This window comes from Malurus melanocephalus, unplaced genomic scaffold, assembly GCF_030028575.1.
Source record: "Malurus melanocephalus ecotype Western Australia unplaced genomic scaffold, MMel_1.1 scaffold_102, whole genome shotgun sequence".
NCBI classification, from domain to species: domain Eukaryota; kingdom Metazoa; phylum Chordata; class Aves; order Passeriformes; family Maluridae; genus Malurus; species Malurus melanocephalus.
In genome coordinates this window covers 188,354-213,114 of record NW_026623334.1, presented here as the reverse complement: position 1 = coordinate 213,114, position 24,761 = coordinate 188,354, and the positions used below count along the sequence as shown (strand labels likewise).

Genomic DNA, 24,761 nt, shown 5'->3' with positions numbered 1-24,761 from the left:
AAGAGCTACAAGGATCTCCTGACAGATGAGCCCTTCACTCGGCAGGACATCGTCACACTGCAGGTAAAATTTTCTCTCTCTTACACCTTATACCATACAGGGTTTTTTCAGAGAGTGAAATGTTGCTGTGTACACTGTTCTAGCAGGAAATGGGAATAATTGAACAGAAAAACTTCACTGTATTTTGTTATCCAGATGAGCCTCAAAGATGCCATTATAACAGTCTGGAAGAGCAGTGAGGTGTCTCACATGGTCTGTGGTATCAAAAGATATGTTCAGACTGTAAACTGTTTGTACTTTTAAGAAGTAGACATGTTACATTGAGACTGAAGTGGATTGTCCATTTTACTCTTTTGAACATGTAAAAAGGGGACAAAGCTTCAGGAAAGTGTTTTCCAAACAATGATTCTCTAAATGCAGAGTAAAACAAGGAGCAAAACTGAGGATTCTCTCTAATTGCTTGTTTGGAATGTTTTTCTTCTTAATAGATACCAGTGTTGGTCTTCTGCTGATTTTAAGAAAATTAAAACCTARATTAAAACAGCACTGTAAATTTTGCAATGTAAAAGATAGTTTTTTACGGATTAAGTTTAGTATCAAAAGGTATAAAACTTCTGTTTAGAAGTTGGTACTTTTAAGCTTGCATGATTTCAAAATGGGGAAGAAAGATTCCAGGATCATTATTATTGAAGTTGTGAGTTAGTATGCATCTCATGRACACTTGATTGCCACTAGCCAAGACTAATATAATCTAATTCAAATAGAAAAATATTTTTCATTTACATCTAAATTTAAATAAAGTGTAGCACTTTCTCCCTACTCCCCAGTGTTTAACAGCATGTTTTTGAATATTTTTCCTCTGTTCCTTTGGGCTTGTTGCTGTTCAAGCTAATGCAACAAAGTAAAATGTTTTTATTCCAATGGATGGGAAAAATACAGCTTTTTTCAGATTGAAAGCTTCCAACAGAATGTTATTTTAGTGTAACTGCATGGTTGCTAATGGATTTGGAAAAATAAAAAAGGATGAGTGGCTAGAAATGTGTTTGTGCACCAGTATGGAAAACCAAGTTATTTTGAACAAATAATTGAAATGTGCAGTCACTAAAAAAACATTTTGGTTTGTTTTGTAGGGTTGGAATTGAATGTATGTATAAAGAGTGTATTCCTGTTACTTGGGCCTAGCTTTGTTTTTTCACAGATGCTCTAGTCCCCTCAATCTCAAAGTGTAACATCTAAAAACGTAGTCATTCCCTRTGTGAGATTTTATCAATATTTTTCTTCTTCATTCTATTCTTGATGTGTTAGATTTCTGTCTTGCTTGGAGGAATCTGTCTAATATGAAATGAAGTAGATTCTGATAGTGGTGCAGTCCAAGGTCATGGTCACACATTGSCTGCACCTCTCCCATCTCCATTTAAGGGTGGTGTTCATAATTTGTGAGTAGATTTGTTCCTCTTCAGCAAACAGTTCATTATGGATTGKTGTTAACATCTGCAGTGTGCAGTCYTCTTAAATAAGTTTAGAAATAGCCAAGACACCCCCATCTGGGGATTAGACTGCAAGAGATTTGACCATCTGAATGCTGTTGACCATATACAGTTTGACCTTTTACCAAATCAGTTTTTAAATACCTTTTCCAGAATTATTTTTAACAAACAGTGTAAAATGGCTGCAGGCTGTTGAAGGAGAAGTAAGAGCCATTTATTTACTGCTCTGCACAACACCCACTGCAAACTTGCACGTAAAACTTGATTTCTCCTATTCAAATGCTGCCCTACCCTGACTTGCTTTGTTGAGGCCAGGATTCAAGCTGAAGTGGCCTGATTATTAAAATTGCTTAAGTRTATGTGGTAGAGAAATGTGCTGTTATTTTCTCACAGTATTTTCTTGGTATAAATTATTGAAAGACAGACTGATGTCTCCTGYACAAGCTCTCTTGTTGACAGCACTGCAGGCAGCGTGGTGGCTTCACACTGCCAAGCTCCACCACCTGTGGCTCTGTTTCTTAGTCAGAGTTCATGACTGCAATCTGTTGTGTTTCAGAGCTCTACCCCAATTCCTCTTTCTCTAAAAAACCTTTCAGTTCTGTGTTGAAATTTATCACTTTGTTGTTTTCTCATTCCTCCATGTAAATTGARTGCTGTGGTATCCGAGAGAGCTGGAATTGAGAGCGAGTTGGTATCACTGACCCTGCTGTTTGGCAAAAAAGTAGATATAAAGGATGTTGCTATAAAAAACATTCTTTGCTTTGCAAATAACAGCTGAATAGGGCTGTCYGTAATAGYTGTGTTTAGCAATAGAAAACAGCATTTCCAGARGCTGACTGTGAATGTCCTAGGAAACAGATGAGGTACCTGTTTGATGAGAAATACAACATAAGTGGAAAATATGGATGATGTGTATTTGCAGATTATTTGTATGGTCACATTTTTCCTTATTGATACATAAAGAATGATCCTGCATCTGCTTGGATTTTACCAGAATAGCAGTTGACCTCAAACTTGGCTCCTTGCTCTTAATATATATAATTAAAACAAGAAAAATTTGCTCTTTTCAGAGGAGGCAGAATTGCATAATATTTMTTTTTCTTTTCTTGGTGCTAAACATTATTCAAACACAAATCGTAATCCTTCCCTGTTAGYTTTTCTGCTAAGCACCATCTCATCTGGTCGCTTTGAATTTAGMAGTAGTTATTTATGTGCTGTTTACTTGTTGAAAAGGACAGGGTTTTTTTTAAACTTGAAACCAAAAAAAGCAAAATCACAACTTTAGATGTTAATAATACTGTCTTAGATCTATGATGTGCTTTTCTTTGTAAAGGAATCCACTTCCTACACATAGTCCATATACAGAAATTGCTTTTTCCCCTGTTGAAGTGCAAATATCCTGGGGTGGAGCATGGCAGTTTTTCATCAGCATATGGCCATATTATCCAGCCAGTCAGGGCAGGAGGTAAAGAGTAATACCATATCCTGGTGTGCGAGATACATTCCCAGTACTGGGATGGAGTTATTCAGGCATAAGAAGTCATGGATTCCAGTTTTAATATTTTGCTGATGATGATAGAAATACATGTGRCATTATTGCATATGATACCCTTCCTAGTTACAGCATTCCTAGTGTGACTGGGTTTTTAGACTGTAGCTCTTTACATTAAAATTTAAATTTCTTTGTCTTAACTTCATGATCTTGCTACAAACCCAAGTCAAGCCTTCTATCTTCTATAGTGTAGGTCTTACATTTTTCCAAGTTGCTCTCTCCTTACAGTTTATTTCAGGTAATTTTTCTCCCAGCTGTATTGGTTCATATCTCTTTTAAATTGAATATGCTGTTATATGTTGTCTGTGTTTCTCATAACTTTAAACCCCCTTACATTCTTTACCTTGAAAGATGATCAGCTCAGCCTAACTCAGCATCCCTTGGAAATGTCATGAATGTGCTCCCAGCTCACAGACACCTCGAGTGCTGTAAGATTAATTAGTTGCACTTAATGGGTAAGGTAGAATGTAAAACACTGGAGATCTGTGGAGACAGGATATCTGTAATGGAAAAGCTGATATTGCTAACACTTGTTTGCAGTGTTCTTGCCTCCTTTTTCTGCCTGCCATTCTGGTACATTGCTGTTCATCATTTCACTTTGCAATTTGTTTCAAAGTGGGTTTGAGCACAGCTTTTGAAATAATATTGCATTAGATCTCAGTTCAGAACTAGGTGATTCTTCCAGTCCTGTGTTTTACATGTTTTCAGTGAGTATTCAGGCTAAATGTTTAACCTAATTTGAAATCATCTTCTGAGTAAATTGTTGGGGGATTGAGTGCTAGATCTCAGTGTCTGCTGTCAAATCTTTGTGACAAAATCTGGTCAACAGTCTGCTAGAAATTACCATTAATTAGTGTGAATGTATATTCCATGTGTGTTTCAATCCTATATTATACAAATTATTCTTTGTGTAATGATGTGGAACTTCATGGCAAGCACATAAATACGTGTCATCTGGCTTCCCTTATATAAGAGCAGGCAGGCTGAAGCAAGTGCCTGCCCCAGCTCAAGGGGGAGAGAGGAACAGGGACAYTGCTGGACACAGTGATGGACTTCCCATCCCAGCAAGTGTGAGAGCTCCTGAGGAGAGCAAAATAAGAATGCTGAAATACCCAGTTTCACATCCCATTTGATAGGAAGTGTTCAGAGGAGCGAAGAATAATTTCCCCTTTAGCACCCTGTCAATTTATTTCCCTCCACTTTGGCTCTGTTCACGAACAAGAGACAAACTTAGGTTTGTGAGGATACAGCAGAAATTCTTCCTTCTCTGGAAACCTTTCTAAGCTATTTCTCAGCTGCGTGCTGGCAGGGGATTTGATGAGAAGTGTGGCTGTGTTCAGTGGCAGTGCTGCAGGTGAGGCAGAAGCACACGTGGGGGTTCCTCTTTGCCAGACAAATTGCAGTAAAGCCCCAGCCCTGCTGTGCCAGGGGTAACAGGCACAGTGCTCTGGTGGCAGCCTGCAGAGAGCCTTCCCTGCCAGCTACAGCCTGACAAATTCATCCTCTTTGCACCGCAGAAATGGAGGGGGGAAGAGAARGAAACACCAAGTCTGGGTGAATGCTAACAGGTTTGCTGCTGTTAAATCCTCACACTGTTATRTGCTTCCTTATGGCAGTTTTATTGTTTCTTTATAACCTAATCAGCTATGGACAAGACACGGCTCCCGACAAGCTGTTAAACACCACTGACATTTGTGGCAGAAGCACAGCTAATGAGCAGAGCTGGAGGTAGCTGAGCTGCACATTGTTAATTGATACTTCACTCCTCAGCTATTCYTCCCTTGCTCTTTGTGTGACAGAAGGTCAGAGCAGATTTCCTCATGCCTGTGGGTGAGGTCTCTGTGAGGGAGAATCCTGCACCAGTGGATGTGCAGAATAACGGGTGAAGAAGTGAGACGTGGTCGGCATATGAGGGTAACAGTCCTGAGGATAATTAGGGATGCAGCATCACCAGCCAAATGGTAAGAGAGAAATCAGGACTCAAAGAAATCACACAGTGTAAACCTGCTGGTTTTAACCTGCTTCTTGGGGAGTTGTGTGAACGGTGTTTAAGATTGACAGAGTTCAAGCTGTTTCCCTAARTAGGTAAAGCCAGAAAATGACAGGAAAGAAACAAGTTGAATAAAACTTGAGATTAATTGTTTTCAGAGCTCAGCTTTCAGGAAATACTAAATAAGAGATTTTTAATAGTGATTTTAGTTAGCAACCCTTTGAAGTCCATATCTGTGCTAGTCATTTGCTAAACTAAAGTTTATGGTTTGTACCCTTAATAAGAAAAACCCTGAGACTGCCAACCATGGTATTTTGAATACATATTTTTAAACATGCTAAGACAAACAAAAGYAGGCCATGGTTCATCTTCCTTTCTGGTTTCTGTGAGCTTACAGAGAACTTACTTCTTTAGGTCTTTGGRCCCCAGGCCTTAATCTTAACAGGAYTGGGASCATCCCCATGAATCCAGCCTTTCTCTGACCAGGAGAGGCAATKAATTCATTTGACAATGTGAGTATGTCTGTCTACCCGTCCCTGCAGCATCTTGTTGGGCCTGCTCTGATTCTGTGCCCAGGAACTGTCACAGATGCAGTGAGAGGAGCTTGGCAGGCTAATTATTAGTGTTTATACAGTTTTCTTCCTGAAGCAATATGTCTAAAGACAGTGCAAACTTACAAAATTTTGATAGTCTTACCTTGAAAAAAAGTGTATCTCGTGTTGTAGGACTCAGTACCATCAGTAAGGAAATGGTTTGTGGGTTCTGCAGCTCAGGTTGGGCTGGTCAGRTGTGTTTCTGCTCTTGGGGGTGGTGGAAGCAAATGATGTCTTTTATTTAACTTAATATTCACTGCAGTACTTACACAGTGTGCTAATTCTAATTCATACTGATTCTAATCAAACAAATTCTAATCAAACKTCTCTTATTAAGTCATGATGCTGTGTTTTAGAGGGAGGAATAAACATGTCCTAAGGGTATCCTGTACAATATGATACTCAAATTTCAATTTGAGGRAGCATTTCTGAGGGGTTCTTCCACTGACAGAGGGAAACCTGTTTTGGAGTAGGTGTGTGTGTGTTGTCCCCCTTCTCATTATGTGGTCACATTCTTGCTTTGCAGAATCAGGAATACAAGGGACAGCATTGTAAACCAAAACTTTGTCAAGGTTTCCAAACTTTGTCAAGGAGTCATTGGAGCAGATGGGCCCCCTGGATGTGATGGGAGGACCTTGTGCAGAGAAGCTGGGTCTCAGTTCTGGGGTTTGGAGTTGTCTCGGATCCCCCAGAGGGCAGATGGACACTGGTCTRTGAGGAGAGGGAGCTGCCCTGTGGCTTTTGCTGTTCTTCACATGGTGATGGATGCATTCCAAAGGGGATGCTGCTGGTGGTGTGGAGAGCCCTGAGAATAGCCTTGCTAGGAAAGGGACTGTAAACATTTTGCTGGAGTTGCTCCATGCCTGTGATTAGGCTGGTTAAGCCACATAGATGTTTGAATGAACTGCAGCTGTCAAACTGTGTGAACTAAGCTGATTTGTGGTACCCTGAGGACAAGCCCATGGGTTTTGTAAGGCACTGGCGGTTGTGATGCCCTTTATTTATTTTTAAGCAATCAATAAATCAATAAATGAAGAAGCTTTATTTAGAGGAACATCATGAAGGTGTTTTCTGTTTCRTTTTTACTGCTGCCTTCCCTGCTGTCCATGAAAAATTGGTTTCAGGAGTCAGTCTTGCCCTTCAGCTTCACTGTGAACTGCAGATGTGGRTTGCTATAAATCCATTTATCTCTATTAATATTAATACACAGATATCTTTTCCCTTTTCTGAAAGGGCAAGCAGTTCTTCCTTCTTTCCTTCACCTTTTGAGGCTGTACATTTATGTGCAGGGCAGTGATTGCTGTCTTGGAAAGCTGCAGCTCATGATTGCTGAAGAATGTTTGGGAGTGAAAATGTCTTGTGAAAACACATGGAGCTCTCTCTCCAGACTTTTTCCATGCATCTTGTTGACTGTCAGAAAGCAAGGCTCAAAATCATTTCTATTCACACATATATAAATATGTGTCTARGGCAATAAATAATAAACACACCTGAGTGCTGGTGCCAGAGGAAACAAAAATGGCTAAAAAATGGATCCCAATTTCCTATCTCTTAGTAGTTTTATTTAAAGATTGACTGTTTCTAAAGCAAGGTCTTAAAGATGTAAGTTTTTGGCAGATTCTTTATCTAACAAAGAATTGGAAGAGTATAGTGGGAAAGGAAACAATAGAATATTATTATCTGGTGGTTAGGAAAGGGGGCAGCAGAAAGCCAGGAGGTCACATTAAGGTGCAGAATCACACAGCTTGATTTCATAAGTGTGTTTTGGTTTTACTACCAGCAATGAAAGTGAAAAWGCACTCTTTTGTGGAAGCATACCATTTCAGAGATGAATGAAAGGCATAATTAGATCATTTTAGAAATTATGGAGCTACCAGCTCTGCTTGTATTAAGCATTACTTCTGGCAGAAATGAAATTGTCAAACATTTTATCAGCAGTAGTGGTCTGAGGAGCTCTGTTACATTATTTAGGAYAATATATAATATATGTTATACTATTCATGTTAGGTCATAGTTCTTTGCATAATATGTTGCATTATTTTTATCCTGAATTAGAAACTGTTGCACATTATTCTGTTACTTGGGTATTTTAAAGTTTGAATTGTTTTCTGTGAGATAGACTTYCCATAAGTGACTGGGTGTCCTGGGCTGATGTTTTGACCTTTCTGTGCTGCTGAGGAGCTTGAGGAGAAAACCTTGAAGTCATTGTAAGAAGAGGATTAAAGACTGTTTAATAATAGTAGAAAGTAACCTAGATCACCAGTAGGCATTCCTTGTCTCACTCTCTAACAAAAGGTCAAAGTTCTGCAGAAAGTTGCCTAGAGATAATATAAAGAATCACACTTAATGAATGGACTGTGTGGTTTTGCTGTTTTCCTCCAGTGGTCACTAAATTGAGTTTTCATAATAGCATTTTTTTTTGCTTTTTTTATTTTTAAACATAGTTCTGTACACTCTAGTAAAAAAAAAACTGTCAAAACATTTCTTACTGCAGAGACTTGCTCTGAGGTTTTATTTTGTATTTTGAAATGCATTGCAAAAGTTCACAGAACATGTGCAAATCAGGCACAGGGTTAGAAATAGCAGGAGATAGCTGATGTGCATTTGCATAGATCTTAGAGCAAAGCTCAGAACAAAGGAAAGAACCAGGGGATTGMATTGTTCTTTCTTCTCACTAGGATAGGGTAGACTCGGCTGGATTCTGTTAGTAACTTGTATGTGTAATATTATGGTTGGACCTGAATTCCAGATCCCTAAGGAGTCTGCTGTGAACAGGCTCGTTGCTGATGTTGCTTGGGGTTGATTGCTGTGTATTTTCTTCATCTTTCTGTGGTTTGGGGAGTATGGAAGTTATTCTCTTTTTTATGGTGGTGTCTGCCCTTTGCACTAGTCTGTTGCATGGAATAGGTGCCTGCCAAGGTCTCTGATATTAGTTTTTTTTTTTATTATTATTTTCAGGATCCAACAAACCTGGATAAGTTCAACGTCTCAAACTTCTTTCATGTTAAGAACAACATAAAAGTAGTTGATCCAGGTAARGATGAATTGATGATTGGCTGAGAAAACACCAACCCAAATATGCAAAATCTAAAGACAGTGTTATGGAATTGACTCTGTTTTCTGGAAGGGCRTCTCTCAGTGGTTGTCTTATTATGCTCATATCTGGTTTTGGAGTTTTTGGGTTTTTATTTTTTTTCAATCTACTGTTCTGCAAGCAAGCATCTCTTTCTGTTTATCTGTTTAGAATGAGTGGGTTTTGTCTCAGAGATGGAGACAAATAATAGGCAAATAATAGGCRTACCAAGACAGAGGACAAATGAAACATGTAAAAAGGAAGATATTAAATGAAAATATTAACTAAATCAAATTCACAATCCAGTCCAGCAACCTTCTCCCACTGCTATCATATTAAAGATCTGATCCTGGGATTTTTGCWTCACAGAGTGGGCCATTCAGTGAGGAGATGAAGGACAGAAGTTTACATTGTATCCAACTGTATTTTGTCTTTATTGTTCTGTAAAAATTTTACAAGACTTGAAGGGTCTTAAAAGATTTCTAGTGGTTTCAAATAAATTTTCATTATAGTTGGTTTGATTTTTTTTCCTTGTATATGATATTGCATTTATTGCCATAAATATTGCCCTAAGCATTTTGGGTTACACTCTAGTTTTATGCACTGCTGTTTGTCACTATGTCTGTAGGAATAAATATAGTTGCTAGGCCTTTTTATAAAAAAAAAATGAATATCTGTATAATTTTTGTATAAATAGATATGTAATAAACTGAAGGAGAATGAAGTCTAATGTGTTTTTAACTCTGAATGATTTAACTTTGTCTTACCTAGATGAAGAAAAAGCAAAATTAGATCCATCTTACTATTTGAAAAATACAAATACAGAGACCCGAGAGACTTTACTGGAGCTTTATAAGGAATTCAAAGGTGATGATATTTTAGCAGCTACTATGAAGGCTCCTGAAAAGAAGAARGTGGATAAGCTGAATGCAGTAAGTTGACTTAATTTGTAGTTTGGTACTGATTGACTTCTTCAAGAATGGTAATAGTTGTTTTTCATCTTAGAGGCTGTATTGCAGTGTAAACAAACACTGTTCCTTCTGTTTTCTCTCACWCAGAAATTTGTCATAGATGAAAATATGAGAATCATATCAGGATTCCTTAGACATGCATAGTGTGTGTCAGCAAGTTTMTATTTGTTAAATCATTGCAAATGAACCTAAACATTTGAGAACTGGAGCACAATAAGAAGGAAGAATCCTTGTGATGTGGTTATGTATATGTTGGCAGCACCTTTTYCCAGGTTGCAATCTCTCACTTTGAGTTTGTTTATCATTGCTTCCTGCAGTTATTGGCAGAGAGAGCACACCTTMAGGGCAGTGCCAGTGAATCATTTCTGGTGTGGGCAAATACATAAATCATCCACAGCTGCTCCTCCATTTTTTTTTTTCCACTGGAATGCAGGAGTTTAGTGGAATATTTTAAAGGATGTTCTTCCAGGTGCATGTTCATGGTTGTCAAGAGAAACAATTCATCTGTATCTAGATTTCCTACATCAAAGGTTGTTTGAAATGGGCAAGACAGGGTATTTTCTGTCCTTTAATAATTCTGGGATGCATTTGCTCACTTGCTTTGATTACACTTACATGAAAACCAGCAGCAGTRCAGCATTCAGCTTTTAATGAGAGGGTTTAGGGACAGATTAGGGGATGTATGTGACCAAGGAATAGGATCACAAATGCCTCTTTTTTGGGGCATTGTAGTGTCACAATAAAAAAAGTAAGGAGAATAAAAAAGAGCATTACACATATTGGGCAGTCAGGTTTTCAGCTTACAACGTGGATGGGCATAGCTGTAAATTTGCTTAGGATGCACTGAAACCTGATGGAATGAGCACTGACCTGGCCTGGACTCTTTAGAGGCATTTCCCTGGAACTGTTAAGCATGTCTCTGGGTTTATAAGATCGTTGTAATTTACTACAAAATCCATGTGTGACGTTAACATTTCCCTTCTGCAGAAGAATTACAGAGCTCAAAATAGACACTGAGAACCACGGGACGGTGCCTCTGCACGCAGCAGGGCTGGGTTGGTTTGTGGGAGGGGGCTGCTTTGCTCTCCCCCACAGTATCTCTGTGCTTTGCTGGGTTTTCCTTCCCCTCACTCAGCAACACTGCAGACTTGTACAGATGTGTTGCCAGAAGTGCTCCTGGTCTATCTCCATCCGTGGACACAAAAATAAATTCTGATAATAGAATCTTTGCATAGGGATGTATTAAACTGTAGTGGGAGCATTAAGCCCCTTTGGCTCRGCGCATGAGCAGCCTTAACTACAGTTTCATCAGAGCAAATGTGGGCAACAGATGGAGAATTATCGCTGCTCTGGGTATTTGTTTCCTTCAGTAGGAGCTAGAGCAGAAAGTCTGCCTTCAGAAGGATGCCATTTCTGTGTTTCTAATGCTTATCTGGTATCTTTGGTAGATAAATTCTAAGATCTAATGTCTTTTCCTCTTGCTTTTTCCTCTGCAAACAGGCTCACTATTCCACTGGAGCTGTAAGTGCTTCCTTCACCTCCACTGCAATGGTGCCTGAAACTACCCACGAAGCAGGTACCAGAACTACCCACCCACAAGCTGTTTATTTACTTCCCCATTTCAAAGTGTGCTCCTTAAAACACATACATTTGTGAGGACTGAAAGAATGCATTGGTAATTGGTCAGTACTGATGCCATGGAAATGTATTCCYTGAGCAGATATATCCTTACTTTCCAGTGAGCTTCTTCTGAAAATAATGGAGCARTTATGATCTCACTTTGGCTTTGAATGACAGTTGCTTATGTTGAACTGAAATTAATGAGACATTTTCTATACCCAGGAACAGCAAAGTGAGATAGTCCCTTATCTAAGTTAGGAATGACATATAAACTCTCCTCAAATGCCACCCCAAATCCTGCCCACCTTCTTGGCCTACCCTGGGTATTGGTTAGAATGACAGCAAATTTTGTGGTGATARCTTTTAGTTTACTGCTTTTCAAGGTTACACAAGAATGCATTTTAACACAATAAAGTTTTCCTTTTATTCTCTAGCCTAAATTCAAATTGATAAGATTTATTTGACTTGGATATTGATTAAACAGCTAAGTCATCAGTATTTCCAGTTGGAGAGAAAGGTCTTTGGGCACTAAGGCAAAGATTGAACACATTGCTGAAACTATGTTTACCAAATTCAGTTCCTTTACTTGGTAGGTTACAGTGATTTGCAGGTGACTGAGTATAGAAAATATCTGAMTAACTGGACATTTTGACAAAATGGGAATGGAAACACCCTAGATTGATCCTTTGGTTTGATTTACCTGTAATGTCTCTAGTTGCAGTTTCATCTGTTTTCAGAACTGGGTAGGTCTCTCTATGTCAGCCGTTTGTTGTTGACTGATGAATACCTGCTTGGCTTCCAGGATTGACAAGAAGCAATTTGATTTCAAAGTAACATTTGTGGTTGRTAGACATTAYTTGAAWTTATAGTTTGKAAGACTGAATGCTTCTGGGATTTAAAATAYAGATTATTTGGTTGGTTCTCAAAGAGTTGGTGGTTTACTATAATGGAAAGTGTTTTGCACAGAGATGAATGCGAGGTTATCGTAGATGAATTGCAGAGTAGGATCCCTCAAAAGAAGAGGTCAGACTTTAGAATCTATGAATAGTTTATTGATGATTTCTAAAGATCAGTGAGTAAGCTTACAGAGAGATAATTATTGTCATTTACTTTGATGTAGCTGCTATTGAAGAAGATGTTGTGAGATACCAATATGTGAAGAAGAAGGGATATGTGCGACTTCACACRAATAAAGGAGACCTGAACTTGGAGCTGCACTGTGATATGGTACTGTGCCCCATAAGATGATTCTCTGTAGATAATAACCAGTACTGGAGCTGGCAGTGGAAATGTCCAAAGAAAGAAATAATGTGTAGTTGCAGGASATACAGATAGATAACCAGCTTTCAGTTGTTTTGGTGTATTTTCATGCATACACAAAACTGTTGTTAAATCTCCTTAATTTTACATATAATACTACTGTATGTGTATATGTTCTTTGTGAGTGGACTACCTACAATATGCCAAGGTGCATGTTTCGAGCTTCAAAAGGTCAGGATTAATGACCCAAACAATGACAAGGAAGGAGGAGAGAAAAGAAAAGGCAGAGTARGGTGAGGAGGGAATAATCTAAGGTTACACTGCACATCACTGACAGAACCAGGAAAAGAACCTCAGTGAAACCAAGTCTGTCAGTTTGAGTGCATGTAGTTAAGATCCCCAGAAATGGATAGATTTCTTTTTAAACCCTGAACTTTATAGAACAAACCTAAATGAAAACCTTAGAATATGTTTTTTACTTCCTGTTGTCTCAGTTCTTAAAGTTCAGGTTTTCAAACACCTTCCCTTTGCCATTAAGAGAAGCTTATTTTAAAAAACAACAAACTAGAGTTTTTTATAGTCCGTACARTCTGATTCTGGGGGAAATCAGTGGCTTTTAAAATAATAAACACGGCAAGACTTATGATAGATGAATGAGCTGTGGTGACAGTGATGTCTYAGACGTCACTTCTTGGGTAGTGTGTTTGCTCATTTATTTGTACAGCCACTTCTATAAAAGGAAAAAAGTCTTCAAACCTTTGATTGTTTACTGAGATTTTTGTCTCAGGATATTGTAGGCCTGAAGGTTGATATTTTAAAAAGTTGAAGGATGTAAATAGAGGTTTAAGTGGTAAAACTTCTGTTGTGAGTGTCACAAAGTTTAAGGGCAGTGATGCTGGGTAGGAGCTGGAGTGCGTGGTGTGAAATCCAGGTGTACTGGGAGAATGCATCCCTTTTTGCTTGCTAGAAAGAAAAAGGATCAAACAGCATMAGCCTTCTGGCTTTCCCTTCTCTTCCTTTTTCTCACATGAGTAAGAAGCAAGATATGTGTAAACATCTCAAGCTGATCTATGCAAACAGCATGAGAATCTCCACAGCAGCGTATCGTGTTAGTAATTCTGCAGGTCTCTGTCATCCCTACAGGTGTTTTCCATGCCCTTAAATAGTAACACTGTAATAARGCAAAAAGCAGAGGATGTTAGTAGAGCAATATTTAGGGGAAGAGGCAGAGCGAGCAGATTGCATTGAATCATTTGTTTTGCCATATGTTCTCAAACTGACTCCTGGCTAAAGCGGGCTGACTGCAGCTATTCTTATCAGCGTGGGCTTTTTGGCCACATGTGTGACCAGTGGCACTCAGTCCTGAGGAACCTATCTCAATTGCTCATTGTAAACTTCCTGTATGATACCTTGTTGTGTGTTTCCATTTTTTCCAGATGAATTTCTATTCATCTCCCTTTYACACACAAAGCTTCTTCATGTGCACACTGCAAGTGTGTGCTGTTTTACACAAGCAGACATGCTTAAYGCTGGCCTCCAGCCATCTGTTCCTCTGTGTCCATGAAATCTGTGTGAATTAAGCAGRCCTTTGGCACTGCAGAGGGGAAAAGATATATATTTAGAATAAATAGGAAAAGCTTGCTGCTTTAGGGAGGTTTTCACAACATCCACCTTAGGTCATCATCCTCGGTCTGTGAAATCAGTTCTTTCCGGGAGGCACTTGTTTTTCTCCCTTTACTAAATAAGGRGTTTGTGCTTCTAACTTTGGTTTTCCTGAATCACAGTGAGGTTAGCTCAGTGCAGACAAGAGCAAACATCTTACAAACATATAGCACATACATAGATCACAAACATAAAACAGCTGCAATGAAACTATTGAGACTGCAAAGAGCAGCGTAGAAAATGGGGAAGTGCCAAAATCTRAACACTTCCAGTTCACCCTGCTTGGAAATATGCATAGCAATAGTCTTAATTAATCATATGCCAGATTTTTATCAGCTTTTCTGCCTTATCCAGTGCACAGGCCTGGGAGCTAATTGGTTTATATACAGAATTAGGGTTTCCTGTGAAAGTGCAGAATGTGGGTAAGGTCCTTGAATACAGTCAAGGGGAGCAGGACTGTACCATAATCCTCACCCAAATTAATGTGCACAGGGTTTTTTTTAAATTGCTGAGGGATATCCTGTGCTCTGGTTATTATGGAAGCCACCCTGGCAGAGATCATATTTGCACAATACTGCAAATACATGTGAAATGCTTAAGAYAGCTTGAAGATGAAGTTACTATATAAATATGTCAGATAAATACCTGTGTCCGTAGGTAGGACTTGCAACATTGAAATTACATTTTAAAATAGTCTTATGGTTTAGATTTCAGCACATACTTTGAGKTGAATTCTCCTCACTAAAATAGAGAGTAGCAAGTGACATATTTGCTGTCTGAGATGGTATGTCTACTGAGTCTTCAATTGAATTTTCATGCCTCTGGTCTGTATTTAAGCAAAATATTCTTGCAGTTGTGCTGCCAGCACTCTGCACTGCTTCTGAAATCTGCCCAGTGTCTGTTGCCTTCAATGCTGTCCTTGGGTTCTCACTCCCTGTCCCCCACAGCTCTGTTGTGTCCTTTCTTTCCCATTTTTTGTGAGTTATTTGGCAGTATGGATTGTTTGTAGTTCAGTCTATATATACATGTGGAAACCTTTGTTTAAAAATAAATACAGGGTTCTTCATATACCAGTACTTTAAGGTGCCAGTCAATAAGACTGAGAGTGATAAAATTCTTCCTAGCACCRAAAACCTCATCAAGAAATGTATTGTATTGATCCAGGGCAGGAAATCAGTGTTGCAGTGTGATTGAAGCCATCAGTTACTTTGTGACAGGATTTAGAAAGAGCATGAAATAGGACTAGAATCCAGATATTTTCAGTGTTTGAAATCACTTGTTCGGAGCACCAGAAAACTTCGCTTAGGTTCCAGAAGGATGATRTGTGGTTTAAATCACTGGCCTGAAAAAAGGCGATAAAAAGACTTTGGAAGATAAGCTGCATTTTTTTTCCCCACCCTTTTGAATTTGTGCCTCAGATGAGCAAAGGTGCAGCACTGGTCTCTGTTGGGATCATAGCAGTGTGCCTACTGCTTTTTTTTGATCATTTGTTTTTCTCCCAGTCTTCCTGTTCAGATACAGTATGTTCCTCCTGCTGGGGACTAATCAGATGGCCACTTGTAGGGACATTTTCCAGGAAGCTGAGTTCAGCTGCACATAAGCAACATTTGTTGTATATACTAATTGGATAAAAATTTACRAAAGTTCTACTTGCCAGAAGTAATTCTGGCAAGCACAGAAGATTTAACAACATCCAACAAGTGTTATTCTCTCAGTTCTAGTCGTATGCATGTCAAACACATACATTCTGAAGAAATAACTGATGAAAGGCAATGAATTTCACTGAATTTCTTGTATTTTATTTTCYGTGATTTTTTTCATCCTACACTCCACAAATGCTTTTTGAGGTTTTAGAGCCTGACAGATTCTGCTTAATGATGATGTCTTGGTGTAGCTTTCTGAAGAAGCTGTTACTSTACAAACATTGATGTTTTAATCTTTTTAGGCCCTTCTGACCTGTTAAATATGCCTGTGATCTATAAATGTGTCATCCAACCCCTGTTCTTTGAAACCAGCTCTCCTTTTGTGTGAGGGACTGTTCTGAAGATCAGAAGCCTGTAAACTTCTTTTCCATTTCCAGTGGTAAAGAAGTGAGTTGCTGAAAAAATCCTTTGACCTCCTGGTGTGATGAGGTTCTCCAGTCTTCCTGAGTCTCTCATTTTCTTTCTGATTTAAACCTCCTTCTCCTTGCTTTCTGTCAACACCATATTGRCACTGTCTGGGAAATAACTGGCTGATGTTTTACCAGTATCTGCTCACTTGGTAATATGATTGTTGGGATGAAATACAGAGTCTTGGCATGGTTGTATTGGCTTTTTTCATATTTTTTTCATCAAAATAGGCCATTATAGGAAGAACTGTAACTCGTATTTGAGAATTCTCATCAACAGAAACCAAGAACAAACAAAGCTGTGCTCTGCCAGTGGAAGAAGAGCTGGTTGACAATATTTGTTGGAGAGAATGTTGTTACTTCTTGCTGTGTTTTTTCCTTAAAGTGCTACAATAGCACAGATTTATTGCTCTTTATGGTTGAAGGCGGGATGGCTCTGCACAGCCATCTTGATGAACAGGTCACTTCTAGGTTGTTCAAAGTAACTGGAAGCTGATATTTTAATAGTTTTAACTTCGAGGGCATAACAGCCTGTCCTGGTTTAACCCCAGTAAGCAGCTAAGCCCCACACAGCTACTCACTCACTCCACCCCAGAGGGATGGGGGAGAGGATCAGAAAAGKGGAAAACTTGTGGGCTGAGGTARAGGYAGTTTAACAARTAAAGCAAAAGCTGCACASACTTGAGCAGAGCAAAACAAGGTATTAATTCACCACTTCCCAAGGGCAGGCAGGTGTTCAGCCATTCCYAGGAAAGCTGGGCTCCRTCACCATAATGTTTACTTGGGAAGACAAACATCAATCCCTTTGAATGTCCCCCCTTCCTCCTAATTCCTGCAGCTTTGTATACTGAGCCACCTCCCCATGAACCTGTCCCTGCTGCCCTGGCTKTCTGTGTGTTTTCCTGGCAGCCTTTGGCACTGTGTAACCGGTGGGAAGGCATTTAGCACATTTGGACCCTTTCTGCCTTCCCAGCTGCCCTGGCAGGCTGGATCTGGGAAGGCAATGGATTGTTACTGGGTTGTGCCCCTTGATTTTTGACATTTGCAGACATGAGGTGCAGACATCCCGTGCCAGCTGTGTCTGCACTTGGTGATCCTGAATGCGAGGATGAGGTGGGTGGTTTGGAGTTACACAGCTGCTGCTCTTCATCTTCCTCTGACGTGTTTGGTGTTTGTACCTTGGCTGCTCTGATGAGAGCGGGGTGACCTTGGGAGGCTGACAGCTACCAGAGCTTCTCTGTCTAGTGTGGRAATTGTTACAGGTTGCGTCTTCTGAAAAGGTGGAATTTATGTGCAGGCAGCTGCAGGCTGATGAAATTCCAGGGAGCCGCCGTGGGACCTGCCTTAAAGTTTGGAGCTGCTGGAGGTTGYTTGAGCAGTTAAAGTTGCATCCTCATTTAGACTGTGCCTGCCTGTGCTCTGTCCTGATTACCAGTCCATCCTCACCAGCACCCAGCCCTGCACTGCTCTGACAACCTCTTTGACCTTTGTGTGCTGTTAAATTTGAGGGGGGCCGTGGGGTGGGAAGAGAATGGTTTTCTTTTCTACTGCTGCAGTAATGTAAGTTGGAAGAAAAGTACTGTGGCTAGAGATACTGACTGCCTCTGGAGAACTAGTAGTTAACACTGAGAAATTAGATGAGTGAATTAGATGCCGTGTTTAACTTGAGTTGTGCTCAGCTAAACTGATTGATTGTTCCTGTGTTTGCAAAAATGTGAGAAGTAAAAGTGAAGCGTGTCATCTTTTTACTGGCATCTTGTCTAAGCTGAGCATCTTGCTTAGACTTTGAAAAAGTTTTTGGTAACATCATGAACGTCAGTACTGTGGAAGAAATGCCTTTTAAAAGTGAAATYTAGCTATCTGCCGAAGTCTTTGCTAAAGAGCTGATTAAATTACAGTGGGTTTCTGCGTAATGAGAATGCATTAATTCTGCTCTTTGTTCTAAGCAAACGTGGAGGCTTTGAGGTAGCAAAAGAGGCAAATGTTTGCTATCAAGTCAGCAATCTATTACCCGAGGCATAGCTAGCTTGTTCTGATCCTTTTTTATTATCAGCAGGAGTCTGGCTGAGCGTTTTACCCCACAGTGCCCTGATGCTTTCATGTCTCCCAGTGCTCACTCTCTGGAACTGTGCTCCTCTGATCACTGATGTCACATTGCCCAAACACGTTTGCTYGTGGTGTAACCAGACTGAAAATGGTGTCCTTTAGATGAACTGTGGCTTTCCTGAACAGAACCACCATAGGCAGCTGTTGTTTGCCACCATCACCTGTCACCAGCTCAGCCCCTCTCACACCCTGGGGAACTGTTAGCAGGAAAGCGGAGCTGGCRGGGAGTGGTGTTTAGGTCTGGAGTAAAAGTTTCTCCTGCAGGAAATGTCATGGACTTCCCACAGTGAAATTCTTTCCATGCTCTTGCAGTGGGCTTTGTGGAGTTTTGAGTTTTCTTGTCCCTCTTGCTGTGAAACAAATGGAGTGTGCTTGTAGTCCATTGGTGCAAAGTGAAACGGGCTGGTTTAACTGGCATTTCAGAACAATATTRGACATTGGAACATTTGTATGTCCAGTTTCTTTCCATGGCTTGGAGGAGGGAGCAGACATTTGCACCTGATGGTGATTGATGAAGTTGTGCCATTACATTACACAGTTAACTGTGACAAAGCCCCAAATGAAGTCAAGCTTTTATTGCTGAGTTCTCTTCTGTGTGATGGYGAGGCTGAGTACTACAGATTGAAAAGTAGGGGCGAAACTGAGTTTAAACCTTACCAAATCACCTCTTTRTGGGCTCACGCATTAGAAGAGTTGCTGAATGAACAATTACAAGATTGAAAATGCTCTATGTAAAAGTAYGTAAATGGATTAAAGCAAAACAAAATCCACCTTGCATTTTAAAGGAGATTTGTGTTAAGAAAACGCAAGGCTTCATCTGAAGCTTTAGAAATTTCCATCACTAGTTCAYGCTTCTTAGTAGCAGGATTCTGGCATTTGTGTGATAAGATGAAGGCTGTAGAATGCAATTTTAATTTGAGAGGAATGAGCTTTTCATTATTTGCTGCTTTGAAACATAGGGTTAATGAGCATATAGCAAGACTCTGTAGTTTAGTGCCACTACTACAGTTCATCCAATTTARAGAGAAAAAAAGAAATAAAAGGGAAGTGGAATTAGCACAAGAAAATTATACAGATGTGCGAATGACAGCTTCTGAATGCTTAGTGTGAAATTTCCCTTCAAGGTTCATGCACATCCTCAAGGGATGGAGCATTTTGAAATGATTAGCTCTTCACATAGTAAAGCTTTTTTCCTTGCAGTCATGGCAACAACTCAGGAGCTCTCCCTTCTTTTCCCATCTCCCGCACCTTGGCAACAGGAGTGCTGCAGGTTTTTCATCTCCTCCTGTTTGGCTCTTCGCTTCCCAGTACAGATTCTGAGTTAAGGTAACTTTTACAAATGTAATGACCCATTATAGCTAATGAGAAGGGAYAGCCACAGACTGGGAAATCAGATAGGGACCTGGTGTGGTTGGTCCCACCCTTCAGGTCTCAGGGTGCAGCAGGAGAGATTAATTTTACCTGGCTTGGAGCCACTCTTGCTGGCAAAATGGAGACTGAAATTGGCTYGGATAAAATCTGCATTTATCCTAGAAGTTTGCAGTAAGCAGTCAGGGTTCTTTTCTGTTTTGCTTTGGTTTTCTAAATTGTATTCCTTTCTTCAGTGTTGTCCCAGTATCGTGATTTCACAGTCTCCTGTCACTGCTATTTTTTCAGGGTCATTCTTTGTAGCAATCTCTCTTTAACTCTGAAATTTGTCTGGGCTTAGTAACTGGTAGAGTGCTGGTGTTTCCAGCAGAGTTACCTACTAAGTGTGTTAGCTAAATGGAGGCTTAAACCTACTTAGAAAATCATTGGGCTGTGGTCCATTAAATATATAYATCTGTGAGCCAAGCAAAGCATTTGTGGCATCTTCAGGGATAAGTACTCTTCTGGATTCTTGTCTCAAACCATTTATTAAAATTTTACTGCTTGTCTTGGGTGTGAATTTTCAGCAGTTGAAAGACAGTTATCTGGCATCTACAAAATAAATAGGGAGCACAGTTGGAGCAGGTGATTCATTTTTGGTATAAATAAGATTTTTTTTCTAACTATTTATCATTTAGAAAGAGAAGTGTCTTTAAACTGAAGTACATCATAGAGACACTGCGTTCACTTACATGGTCCCAACCTGACCTAAGAAAAGGMGGAGTTCTCATGACTGCCCTACCACCCTCTTTGGTCAAAAAAGCCTTCCAAATTTTTTGAAATTCCTTTTTTAGGACTGCCACTCCATCATTCTGAGAAGATATTGCAGTAGGTTTATTGTTTTCTGTCGGTGGATTTCAGATSAGTTTAACAAGGTGGCATTTTCCCTTCAACTTCCTTACATACAGGTCTAAGTCATAGTCAGCAGGTTAAAATTATTTATGTAATTTCCTGCTTAATGWAAAAAGAACAAAGAGGGAAAAGTTAGCTGTTGTTGAGGCCAGTTTGAGACAAACCAGGCAGAACTAAAAGGAGAGCCTGGAGCACACAGGCAGTAGTGAGACARCAAGGAATGGGCTCTACCTCCTGCATTTCCAGGTGCCTTGACCATCCCCTCCTCCTTCAGGAATGGAKTGAGGCAAGGAATGTGCAGGAAGTTTCTGAAGAAGGAGACAGCTTTGCATTCAGAGACTGCGAGTCTCACATCTGCTACAAGATCTTACATCAGATAACAAAGTCAGGTTTGTTTATGTATATTTGTCATCAGTCTTTGTGGCTGGAACAAAGGCTTCAAAGATTGGCCCTGTTTGTATGGTCAGTGCAGAACACAACTTCATCACTGGAGATCTGCACCTTCCCCATAAACCTCAACCTCCTTCTCCTGTTTTGGACAGGATGCTGCTTAAAAAAACCCCCTGAAATGTGCTTGGCAGTGTGAGATTTGGCAAGAACATTAACTGCTTTGAATAAATCAGATAATCTGAGCCAGATATTCTAGATCTACTGCATGACTGAAACTGGGGTTTATTACTGATTGAATGCAAACCTTCTTATTTGTGGCTAGTAAAAAGCACTATAAAAGGTAATGGCAATGTTGCTAAGGAACTGTTTACCTGCCAAATSTATCTCTGTGATGCATGAGGTGACCATGGGAACCAATTTGGTGGCAATTATTTAAAGAAAACCTTGCAGTGGAATTGTAATAGCATATATACTAAATATTTCTGAAGTTGCATTTGAGAATCCTGTTTCTGGGAAAGGGCATAATAGCTAGAAATCCATTTAGAGAGAAGGGTCAGCACAGGTCCTGCATAAAAAATACATTACTAGAGCTGGGTTTTTTGATGTATATTTTACAAATCATGTTTTGAAAATAAATAGGAAATGTGTATTGGGTTATCAACTTTGTGCAAATTTAAAATGGTTTGGTGTCTATTCCTAGGGGACTCAGTCTTTTGCCTGGTTTCATTTTTTTGTAAAATATTAATTACAGGTTGCTGTATCCCCCTCGAGAACTTATTAACTGTGTCTCTCTCTCCGAAGAGTGCTTGGCTCTCATGAGATAAAGTGCCTTAGGCTAAAAGCTGCTGATTCCATTTCTGATTTATAAAGAATTTTTTTAAACTAATTTTTATCCTTGCTGACATTTTTCACGAGTAATAACTAATAGCAAAACACTAGGATTCAGGCTGTTATGATATTCTTGTAAAGGAAGCATGTGCTGCACAAGTGATTCTTCAGGGGTTGAATTTTACTGGAAAGGTTAAGTACAAAGATTATTTTAAAGCATATATGTTGAATTCAAAGGAAAAAGTTTCACGTTTACTATAAACATTGAAACTGTAGGAAAACCTCCTGTTGTTTGATACAATTTTTATGGAATATGGTTACTTATAGGTTTCCCTCAGTCTGCCACCAAAATGCATGTCCTGGTGACATTCCACCATAAAGCCACTATGGTACCATTGCTGCTTCACTCAGTAATGAATTCTGTAGAAAATCTGAAATCATAGCTGGAGTAAGATTAGAATTTGTTAATTTTTTCACTTATGGCCCAGCAGACAACTGTCATCTGAGTAGAATAATTAAGAAGGAATCTTGAGTAGAATAATTAAGAAGGAATCATTCATTATAGAGAATTTATAATGACGGGTAAAGTTTGTTTGGAAAATTAAGAGGCGTTTCAGTGTCAATAAAGAGGGGTAAGAATGATTCTTTTTCAGGTGAGAAAATACAGAAAACTGAAGTTCTGTAGGGTTCCAGATGAGTACTTTCATGGATTGGCTTTTCAAAAGAGAGATATTATTCCATCCTTAAATTATTATCATCACTCTGGCCTTGAGTTTTTTGCTTTTAAGTCACTCCAGGCTGCATGGCTGAGTCTCACTGTGTCTCAGCATCTCCCAGAGCAGGAGTGATGTCACACCAGTGCAAAGTGAATCAGTGCCTTTCACACAGACRATTCTTGTGTGTGTTCATTTACAGCCATTGCAGCTCCTGCTGCGGCTTCACTTGCCAGCACATACAACAATAAGGATATTTTTAAGGCCTGTAAAACACAGTTAAATGTATTCTTTTGTAAAAATGGAATAGATTTATGCACATAATCCACAGTGGGGCTGGAAAACATGTCCAAGTATAGCAGAGAGGCTGTTTCTGTACTTGTGTTTGTATGTCTGAAGGTGTTTTAGTATTGAGAGAAGAGAATCCGTACAATTACAGTGGAAGGATGATTAGGTGGACAGTAAAGTTTTTCAGAAGAAATGTCATGGCTAATAAATTCACTAAATAACTTTTATTTGCGCTGTAAAAGTGAATTAGAAGATGACAATATATTTAGCTTTYTTTTGAAACAAGGGTTTCTTTTATTTTTTCTGTGTTCCAGTGACTTGAATCTGTCCCATTGTTACTTCCAAGTGGTGAAGATGACCAAATGTTTCCCTTCCAGTTAGCTTCAATGTTCTCACACACATTGTGAGAAACAGTAGAGCAGGGAAGTCAAGTTCTTTCTCACTCTGGGAAATCAACATTTTTCAGTGCTAGAAACCCCCCTTTGGAACAGGATTGTGATGTGCTGCTGGAACTAAGTTACTTGCAAGTGTCTGAGCTTACCTGTGTGCACCGTCATGGTGTCAACTGGGAACTCCCATTATCTGAGCTAATGTTCAACAGTTCTTTGTGCTAATTGGAAGGGCTGGGTTTGATTTATTTAACAGAGTGTGTGTCTCTCCAGTGTACCTTAAAAGAGCATATATTACTGGCTTTTTTCTGTAGACAGAGACTTGGTCCTCTTCGAGCCCTTCATGTTTGTTTTTTTGTAAGGCACAAATGAAAAGTGATTCCTGTAAACAATGTAGTGATTGTTAAAATGTTGTGTTTAATTAAAACTTCCCRTTGTCTTTCAGACACCCCGAACATGTGAAAACTTTATCAAATTGTGCAAGAAGAAYTACTATGATGGAACCATTTTTCACCGATCAATTCGGAATTTTGTGGTGGGTATTAAAAACAACCTGTGTAATGCACAATATGTGATATCCTCAAAATATCACAATATTTAACTTATTAATCTTATCTTATTTAGGTTCTTCTATGCACGGCAACTTGGAATAGAGTTATATTCAATATACCATCAGAATTAGGGTTGTCATAACTTTTGCAGTGTGTGCTTACTTAACAATTGTCTCTCAGTAATGTTGTCACTTGGAGCATCACTGCATTTAGCACTGCACTTTGCTGGCATTCCAGATAAAACCTTTAAGATTCATTTCCTTGGCTCTTGTTATCTTCCCCAAGATGTGGGTGGGTGGTTAATGAACAGAAGGAGAGAGAKGGAAATGCTAATTTGGATAAGTAATGCTGTGGCCTGTTGAAATCCCATTCAGATGAAACTTCAGCAAGCATCAGAATTTCAGTTTCACATTGTGGTGCTTGGATACTATCAGATCATCCTTTCCTAGTGTGCTCCAGTACTGGGTGTCCAGGCTTTCTTGTGAAGGAGTTAAAGAGCACCTTGAGTTCCAGACCTGTGTCTTTGGTAGTCAAATACCTTTATTTACATAGTTACAGCCTGGGCCGTTTAGGATCTTGTAGCTGCCCTTAAACTTCCTTTCAGGAGATTTAACAACCTGATCCTGGAGGCAGAGCACATCTCACAGGGGACATGACTGGATGTTACATTCCATCCTGTCATCCTGCAAGAGGCTTTTTTTTTCTTTTGACAGCACTGTATATCTCAGTTCATAGTTAAACTCACGACTAAAATTGTGCTATTACTTTGAAATTGGTCGTGTCACACTCCCTCCACTGGCATTAGAATATTGAATATTATTTTTGCAGATCCTGCATGTATGGTGATTAATGCGTGTAATTAATTTTGTTGCTGAAAGATTGGTTTCACATGAGGATTTTTCCTACTGAAGATAGTGAG

At 39.4% G+C, this 24,761-nt stretch overlaps 1 protein-coding gene across 1 annotated transcript in view; it reads left to right on the top strand.

Annotated features, from left to right (window-relative positions):
* PPIL2 (peptidylprolyl isomerase like 2) overlaps positions 1 to 24,761 on the top strand; it is a 67,211-nt gene that overhangs the window by 18,423 nt on the left and 24,027 nt on the right. Inside the window, exons 9-14 of the mRNA XM_057369102.1 lie at positions 4 to 63; positions 8,581 to 8,656; positions 9,467 to 9,627; positions 11,167 to 11,242; positions 12,407 to 12,513; positions 23,737 to 23,826. Coding sequence (XP_057225085.1) covers positions 4 to 63; positions 8,581 to 8,656; positions 9,467 to 9,627; positions 11,167 to 11,242; positions 12,407 to 12,513; positions 23,737 to 23,826 — 570 coding nt within the window. The remainder of the gene's footprint in view (positions 1 to 3; positions 64 to 8,580; positions 8,657 to 9,466; positions 9,628 to 11,166; positions 11,243 to 12,406; positions 12,514 to 23,736; positions 23,827 to 24,761) is intronic.